This window comes from Phyllopteryx taeniolatus, chromosome 9 (assembly GCF_024500385.1).
Source record: "Phyllopteryx taeniolatus isolate TA_2022b chromosome 9, UOR_Ptae_1.2, whole genome shotgun sequence".
Lineage (NCBI taxonomy): Eukaryota > Metazoa > Chordata > Actinopteri > Syngnathiformes > Syngnathidae > Phyllopteryx > Phyllopteryx taeniolatus.
The window spans coordinates 10,418,399-10,427,702 of record NC_084510.1 but is presented as its reverse complement, the minus strand read 5'-3'; the positions used below and the strand labels follow the sequence as shown (position 1 = coordinate 10,427,702).

At 40.3% G+C, this 9,304-nt stretch overlaps 1 protein-coding gene across 1 annotated transcript in view; it reads right to left on the bottom strand.

Annotated features, from left to right (window-relative positions):
* Positions 1-58: 58 nt before the first annotated feature.
* Positions 59-9,304, bottom strand: part of sfmbt1 (Scm like with four mbt domains 1) — a 29,714-nt gene continuing 20,468 nt past the window's right edge. The window contains exons 13-21 of the mRNA XM_061783528.1: positions 9,007-9,049; positions 8,850-8,917; positions 8,615-8,754; positions 7,461-7,570; positions 7,142-7,317; positions 3,669-3,847; positions 2,319-2,534; positions 1,597-1,725; positions 59-1,509 (exon numbers count right to left, since the gene is read on the bottom strand). Coding sequence (XP_061639512.1) covers positions 1,369-1,509; positions 1,597-1,725; positions 2,319-2,534; positions 3,669-3,847; positions 7,142-7,317; positions 7,461-7,570; positions 8,615-8,754; positions 8,850-8,917; positions 9,007-9,049 — 1,202 coding nt within the window. The 3' untranslated portion in view covers positions 59-1,368. The remainder of the gene's footprint in view (positions 1,510-1,596; positions 1,726-2,318; positions 2,535-3,668; positions 3,848-7,141; positions 7,318-7,460; positions 7,571-8,614; positions 8,755-8,849; positions 8,918-9,006; positions 9,050-9,304) is intronic.

The following is a 9,304-nucleotide window of genomic DNA, read 5'->3' as shown; positions in this document are numbered from 1 at the left end:
CGTGACCTACACATCCGCGACATGCACACTGGGAAATGAAGTGAACTGCGAAATCAAATTACATGGGCGGGTTTTTTTTTATTGCAGTGTTTTCTTTCAATATTAATTAATTGTATTGAGTAACAATAGACGACAAAAGAATCAACAGAACCTTTTCTTTTTCTTTCGAAACACTTAACATAACTCATCACAACTGATAACATTACAAAGACAGGTTAAAGGAAGTGTTGTTGTTGTTTTTCTTCAAAAAGCATCCCATTGTTTTCAATCTGTCGATTTATTTGCTGCTGACGTTGAGGTCATTCCAAAATAAATTATGGTGTAAATTGGCTCAAATAATCTCTGGAATATTGCTCCAAATAAACTATGTTTAATTGAAAAAGAGAATGAAACTATTCTGTGCAAATATAGTGAATATTTAGAGCATTTCCACGTTGCTTAGTAAGAGTATTTACTTTTATCAAATTTCATTTAATTACCCTGTTACACTCGAGATATTTGTATACACTATATACAACCACCCAGTCACATCTGTATTGCTATGCGGTGCATGGTTTTACTTACCATTGTATCACAACACAACTAGAAAACTATTAGCGCTTTCCTCACTGAGAGCAGACAATATCAGCCAATGAAATTCCCTACCACGATCATTTCAATATATTTACGCAAAGTGTATGTACTGTAGTTGGCTTCATATTGATAAATGTTTTTCATCACTGTGACAAAATGCAATTTAGTTGTCAAAGGGTATCACTTCTGAGGTGCAAGATAAATGTTGACACCAATGTTCTTTACACTTGAATTGGACTGGTGAATGTGAGCGTACCAGATTTTGGGGGTCGAGATACTTTCTTCCTTGACACAGCAATATCACATTATCACAAGCATGTATGACAATATATTGGCGTAACAACAAAATTAAAAATAAAATGGTGGTGGCAGGTGTTGGAGCACTCAGAAGACAAGAAAAAAAATAGTTAAAAAGCCTTTTCTAAAACCTGCCATGAAAACGTAAGCTTCACAGCCTCAAAAATCACCTTGTATTCAAAACAAATTTTATTTAATAAAGGCTTTTAAACTTACTAAAAGGCTTCAGGGGAACAATTCGTTTAATTTAAGTCCTTATCTGAAGAGGGCTGGTTGTGTGTTTTATTTACCTTGTGCAGCTCTTTGTACTTTTTTTTTTTTTAACACCCAGAAATCTCAGTGTTGATGTTGCTCTTCCCAGCTCTCTTCTATTGTTGTCCAACATCACATGGTCATGTGCAGGGTTCAAGACATCCAGTGTAAGCAAGGTCAAAATGGGACATGACAGTGTTTTTAAAGTATTAATAAATAGTCCCTTGTTTATTTATTGTCCTTCAGCTACGTGGCAAATTGTTGATAAAACGCCAATTTGACCCTTTCAATGTGGTGGCACAGCTTGATGGCCGGTCCCAGCTTCAGGTCCATACACTCCTGCACAGTTGGCAGGTTGAGCAGCAGGAGAGCCTGTCCGTCGATCTCCTACAAACACGTTTGACAGTTGTTACAGCAGATTGGAGTTACCCTAAGGAACTTGTGCATGCATGTGTCTTTGTGTGCATATTTTACTTGATCCATGAAAATGCGTGCAAGAGGTGCGCAGTCAGTAGTCCTGATGAAACGAACCACATCAGTCACGCTCCACTCCAGGGGGCTGGTGTCAAAACACAACTTTTGAGGAGGCTCTGTCTTTGACGTCTGCAAAATAAGATCAAGCCAGGATGCGTTATTAGGAAACCCATTGTTCTAGGCAGGACACGCCTTGCTCCAATACTACTGGCTGCAGGACATGCACCGCTGCAATATGATTGGCTGCTGTATCCCTGTGGAACCAGACCCGTCTGGAAGACGTATGTGACTTGCAGTCAGCGTGGCGGCGTTCATATGATAATATATGTAATTGTGCACACCTTTTTGTGCAATCTACCAAGACAGAAAGCAGTTGCATCCTTTTCTTAAAAAAGAGTGATGTATTCATAGATACTAGTGATGCACCAAATGAAAATTCTTGAAAGAAACCGAAAATGAGGAACCCAAGGCCGAAAACCAAAACATCGAAAGAAATTACTATGCCAATTATTAGTAAAACTCCATTTTTGGCTATGACTGCAGAGCTGCCAACCTATACAAATTCATTTCCAGAACAATTTGTCTGAATTTCCATATTTTTCAAATTTTGTCAGGAACATTACCGCGGGTTTCCATATTTTTTAAATTTTGTCAGGAACAGGTTAACTGTTTGTGCAGCAAACTCAAAAGTTAAAGATTACCTGCATTGCATCATGTTTTACCTTTGGTGACGGAGGGTGGTTCTCATCGTCTGAGAAAGAGGGCGAGCGGGGTTTCCGGCGCCGCCGTGTGGGCCTGGGCGTTGCAGGTGGGGATGGGGACGGTGTAGGGGGCTGAGACTTTTCTACCGACTGTTCGGAATCATCTTCTTGCAGTTCTGAACCAGAGTCTTCGCTTAGGGAGTCATCTTCATCAAGATCTTCTTCTTCGCCACTGCCCTGTGAGCCACAGACAAGGATGTCAAAGCTCTGTTAAGCAGAAATTCAATGAAAGTAAGGCATAGTGTCAGATAACCCTTTAACCCTTACATAGTGTACCGGTCAAATTTTACATTTGACAGCAACAAAAAAAAACTCTAAACCTCATACTTTCACCCTGAAATTTGATGACCTATTTATTTATATACACTAAGTGTATACGGAAGCTGGGCCGGGTCGAATCTGACCATTGTGTGTTAAATCAAAGAAATGGCGGTAATGGTGGGAATCTTGAAACTGAAATTTTATATGCCATAAAAGTGTGTATTTTTTTAGGGTGACTAGTAACAGTGTAACAGAGGGAGACTGCAGCAGTCCTAAGAACTTTGTGTTCCCACCACATTTGCACAAGTTTTCAGCAAAAATATGCACTTGTTGGTCTATAACGGTTCGTTGGGGAATCTCCAAATAGTTAAAGAGTAAAACAGCATAACACCACAGCATAACGACATGCAACCTGCTAACGTAACCTCAATGAGGAATACATCCCAGAGGAGATACGGAGAGGGGTAACATCAAAATAAAGTGATGCAAGAGAGAGGAATCAATGAGAGAGCAGAAGTGTGTTACTCCCCGACGGACAAACTAACGGCTGTTTGAAAACTGCAGTTAATCTATTGTCGTACGAGAGCGTCTCCAACTACCAGAGACAAATTCCTTGTGTGTTTTTGACATACTTGGCAAACAAAGATAATTGATTCTGATTCAAACTTTAGCTTGTAGCATACATGAGTAACGTCACGCGCGCTGTGATCGCGAGATTACAGTTTCAGCATCCCGGCGCTCTCATGCTGGTCCGTGGACACTTCAATCATGTTCCTCTCTCTCATTGACGAAAAATGCAGACTGTGCAACAAAAGGGGGGAAAAAAAGCACCTCCTGTATTCAAAATGCCAATGTGGTTATTGTATATTTATAAAATATTATTTCTCCATTATTATTTTTATTGTGAATTATGTACAACACTTTGTTACAAATACATTTCATTTTGTTAAAGTTGAGTTGAGGTGAGAGCTGAGTACTATTTGTGTGTAGAAAATGAATAATAAGTAGTGGTTTCTAACACATTTTATGAAGAAAGTGCCAGTGTGTTACCTGTGGAGAGCCAGCGGGTGTATTATCTACAGACGTTGAAGAGCGTCTCTTTTTATGGACAAAGAGCTGCTTCCTTCTCTTCCTCCTCCTCCCTCTTCTTTTCACTCCGGCCTCGGGGACTGAGTTGCCTCCAGGCGGGCGGCCCACGCGTTTGCTCTTCTTCTTGCCGTAGTAATATGCTGGTGACAAGACGACAGCTGTAAAGCTGCATGCCAGCCTGACTTTTAATTGTCGTCATTTAAATCTGTGCGCAACTGAGAATTTAAATAAATGTGTAAAATAAAGACATGGATGTAATTAGAAGATTATCTCTCATGCAAAAATAATTATAGTGGAACCTTTAAGGTTTAACATAATCCATTCCCGGTCCCCTACATCAACGCAACATCGCGTGTGCATGCGTGCATGCGTGTGTGAGATTATTGCCAAAAGCATTCGCTCACCTGTCTTGACTCAAATATGATCTAAAGTGACATCCTCTTCTTAATCAACAGGGTTTAATATGATGTGGGTCCACCATTTACCACTATCCATCCATCCATTTTTTGTATCGCTTCTCCTCACTAGGGTCGCGGGCGTGCTGGAGCCTATCCCAGCTATCTTTTGGGCGAGTGGCGGGGTACACCGTGAACTGGTCACCAGCCCATCGCAGGGCACATATAAACAAACAACCATAACAGCTTTAATTCTTCTAAAAAGGCTTTCCACAAGGTTTAGGAGTATCTGTAGGGAATTTTTGGCCACTCTTCCAGAATCATATTTGTGAGGTCACACAGTGATGTTGGACGAGAAGGCCTGGCTCTCAGTTTCCGCTCTTATTCATCTCGTAGGTGTTCTATCCTGTTAATGTCAGCACTCTCTTACGACCAGTGAAGTTTATCTACACCAAGTTTATCTCATCCATGTCTTTATGGACATGGCTTTGTGCAGTGGTGCTCGGCCATCTTAGAAATGGAAGAACTGTTCCCGCAAAGTCGGGAGCATTGATTGGCTCATATATATTATATAATATAATATTGGGCGGCACGGTGAAGGATTGGTTAACACATCTGCATCACAGTTCTGAAGACCCGAATTCAAATCCGGCCTCGCCAGTGTGGAGTTTGCATAATCTCCCCATGCCGGCGTGGGTTTTCTCCGGGCACTCCGGTTTCCTGCATGCATGGTAGGTTAATTGAGGATTCTAAATTGTCCGTAGTTGTGGATGTGAGTGCGAATGGTTGTTTATTTATATGTGCCCTGTGATTGGCTGGCGACCAGTTCAGGGTGTCCCCCGCCTCTCCCCGAAGATAGCTGGGATAGGCTCCAGCATGCCCGCGACCCTAATGTGGTTAAGAGGTATGGAAAATGAATGAATGAATAATATAGTATTGGCTCCTTAGTTCCAGTGAAAGGAACTCTGAAGAATTCAGCATACTGAGAGCTTTTGAACGCCAACTTTGTGGGAACAGTTTGGGGATGGCCCCTTTCTGTTCCAACATGACTGTGCACCATTGCACAAAACAAGGTCCATAAAGACATGGTTGAGACTTTGGTGTGGACAAACTTGACTGGCCTACACAGCAACCTGGAAAATGGATGAATTACAGTGCTGACTGAAAGGCAGGCCTTCTCGTCCAACATCACTGTGTGACTTCACAAATGCGCTTCTGGAAGAGTGGTCAAAAATTCCCCACCTAAACATTGTCGAAAGCCTTTTCAGAAGAATTAAAGCTGTTATAGTGGTAAAGGGGTGGAACGGTGAACGACTGGTTAGCACATCTGCCTCACAGTTCTGAGGACCGGGATTCAAATCCAGGCCCCGCCTGTGTGGAGTTTGCATGTTCTCCCCGTGCCTAAGTGGGTTTTCTTTGGGAACAGCTTTTAAAGTGGTAAAAAGTGGACCAAGGTCATATTTAACCCTATTGATTAAGAAGGGGATGTCAATTTAGATCATATCTTGGTCAAGGGAGGTGAGCGAATACTTTTGGCAATATAGTGTATACATGCATGTATGTACGTATACATCCAAGACATTTTATTTCGTTTTGACTTTTTCAAATTCAGTTATTTTTACTTAGTTTTAAGAGCAGGTTTGTTAGTTTTTATTTCTTTCAAAAACGCTTCATTTTTTAATTTTAGTTTTAGAATTTTAGTTTTTTTTTTTATTTGGGGTATTTTTCAAGTGTGAGAAATAGATCACAATAAGTATTGTGTAATACAAACAACAACCAAAAAAAACATCAAAAAAAGTACTAATTAACAGATGAACAACCATCCACAAATCAACTACAGGCACTGTATAACAGTCCACAGAATTTGAAGTGCAATAGGTGCTGTGCATAATACTACTTCTCAGGTTAGATGCATCACAATGTACAGTAAAACCATTCATGAAACACATGCTGGAGTATGGCTTTTGTATGTGTTAATATGTTTAGCTTACCAAAAAACATCAACTTCTATCCCTTGTTGCTAAATACCAAACTTGTCAAGTAGACTTCCAGATTTGTGACCGTTAGATAGACAGATAGAGAGTAAGCTTGCTTTTACCTGCTGTATCTCCAGTCAAAGAGCATCCAGTATTTTTTGGTTGTTGTTGAGTTTATGATTATTGTGCCAAAGCTTTTCAAGTTTTCCAAGTAGTATATTATTTAAGTCGTGCTCTGAAAATGTCCTGTTGTTGCAGTAGTTCAATCACCTGCTGTGACAGTGAGACAAACACCTGTTCTGCTTTCAGCTCTGCCTTTTGTGAATACGACGAATAACCGACGTGCAGGTTCCGTGAAGGCACTAGCTAGTCGGTAACCATCTACCCATTTCCGTTAGCAACAGGTAGCAACAAAAACTGCTTGGACGTAAAAGTTAGCGTCGCGACAAAACTTGTCCTTGGTCTGGCTGTCAGTCTGGCGAGCAGTCAATACGAGGGCTGCCCGCCTCCTGCCCGATGACAGCTGGGATAGGCTCCAGCTCGCCCGCGACCCTAGTGAGGAGAAGCGGCTCAGAAAATGGATGGATAGTTGTAGTAGTTTTGTTCCTTGGTAGCAAGTGAATATACAGGTAGATACATATTGTGTCGCACACACATCTGCTTGCAAAATCACTCGTTTATCCATTCAATTACGCACATAAAAACTCATTCTGAATTCATTTTCTCTGTTTGAAGTGCTCACTCCATGTTTTTTCGAAAATTCGACCAAGATGGCTGCCACTTGTCATGTTGCTACATATAGACAAGCAACCATTCGCATTTACACGTTTGGACAATTTAGAGTCTTGAATGAACCTAACATGCATATATTTGGAGTGTGGAAGGGCTCATTGAACTGAGATCCCAACAGGCACGCTGATATCTGTCGTGATGTCACCCATCCCAACGGTTCCAACTCTGAACTTTAACATTGAATTTTCAATTTCCGACTTTAGTGGCTCAACAATACTAAACGGCAAGGCTTTACATGCAACGTCTCCAGCTGTGTGGTGAATACACCTACTGTATTTGGTCTTGGTGAGGACAGAGCAGTTCTCTGAGCAGCGCTCCAGAACCATGCGAGGTCCAAACAGGTTGGGACAGCACTCTAACTTGATGCAGGTCTTCCTGCAGAAGTCTGCCACACGATCTGCTGTGCGGACAATTTCCACTGTAGCTCGGTAGCTCTTTCCCTTGTATCTGAAAAACAAGAGAGGCACATGTTTACGTCCACTCGTGCTTTCAGGACATTTGTAGACTACCATGTATAATATACTAGCCCAGCTGTGAGCACTTGTACTATTCCTGCTGGTTGTTTTATATGAAATGGTGTTTCCTCTCACTTGGCTTTGAGAGTCTCCCCATGGCCTTGCCAGCGACTCTCCTGATCCAGCTGCAACTCCCTCAGCACGCGGCTTGGCTTGTATGCAGAGTTGATCAGAAGAGTCAAAACCTGCACAAAGAGTAAAAAATGCAACACTTGACGGTTATCTGGGTGTTGGTGGCTTTTGTGGTTTATTCTGCACTGGTGTCGTGTGTAGCACTATCAAGGAAGTACGTATTTGAGATTTTGTGTCACACGATTACCGAGCTTTTTTTTGGTGTACAGTGGACCCCTGCTATTCATGGGAGATAGGGACAGGGCCGCACTGTGAATAGTGACAATCTGCAGATATAGTAATTGACGGCTATAATAATTGCTTTGAAAATTATATATATATATATATATATATATATATTTATTTATTTATTTATTTTTAAATACTCCAAATTCTTCAATAAGGGGGTAAACTGCTAATAAGCGTTTACGGGGTTGGTTGCCCTGCAAAAAAGAAAAAAAAAACACCACGAGTATGTAGGGGTCTACTGTATGTAGTTTTTGTGATATTTTTGTTTGATGGCGTGCTGAGAGATTTTTCTAATGTAAAATATATGTCTTGGCTCAATAATTGACGGCAACCACTGTAATAAAGAAATATTAATGTATAATTGCTGGCAGCTGAACATTATATTAATGTACAGGTGCTTCACAATAAATTAGAAAAGTTCATTTATTTTAGCAGTTCAATTCCAAAAAGTTAAACTCATACAGTATATTATATAGATGTAGTAAACACATTGGAAAATACTTTTCAGAAGGCCAATTACCTACCTAGTTTCTATCTTAAAAATCTTTTTGATGGTTTCTTATGTAATATTCAAACTCTTCAAGAAGGTGAATTAATTAGCTGTAAGCTGTAATAATCAAAAATATAAAAGATTAAATCATGAAATATTTCACTGTGTTGTGAATTGATACATGATATTATTTATTATTTTTTATTGAGATCATCTGTATGTACCGTTTTATTGAGATCATCTGTATGTACCGGTAGGTATGTAAGCCTCTAGTAAGATAAATGGGGACAAACTATTTTTTTCTTCTTGTCATAGTCGTCTTTTTTATTTGAAGTAAATATAAAGGGATCTCACAACAATTGAATGATAACAAAATGACCTCTTTGATCACGAGGACGCAGTTTCCAGGGCCAATGAACTGAGGCAGCTCAGCTATGCGTCCCTTATTAAGGTATGGCCCGGAGAAGCAGCGATGGTTGAAGTAGATCTTTGGACAGCAGTATTTTCCATTTCCTTGTCCTTCAATGTGGATCAAAACACAACATGCATATGATTGTGGGAGGCAACAAACAGGGAAAATATTTCGAGCTTTGTAAATGACAGATTTCACTGACCAGCCTCTGGCTGATTTGCCATCTGCTGCTTAACAGTGTCAGGTGATGACGACTTTGGTGGCGCTCGACTGCAAAGTGATGCAAAATGAGTCAGTCAAGAAAGTTGATTCAGTTGGAGAAATTCAGGCGTCTGACTAATAGCCAAATTTATACTCACTGTTTCTCAGGCTGCACCACAGCAATCTTCCTCTCATTTTCCACTGAAAGACAATAAATCCATTTGTGCAATAAACATTTTTTAAGAGTGTTATAGTTGTATTCATAATCCCTTTTCATACTGCTCATTACTGTCAGCTTTGGTCACTGTATGTAAGTTAACAATACAGAATCGAAAGGCATTGCAAAAGAGGCTCTAGTTGCGGGTTTGTAAGTTTATGTGCTAATTCCTGGCTATAATTTTGGACATAACATGGGAGATTTATGATCGGTACAGAGAGACATTTCTGTAAATATGA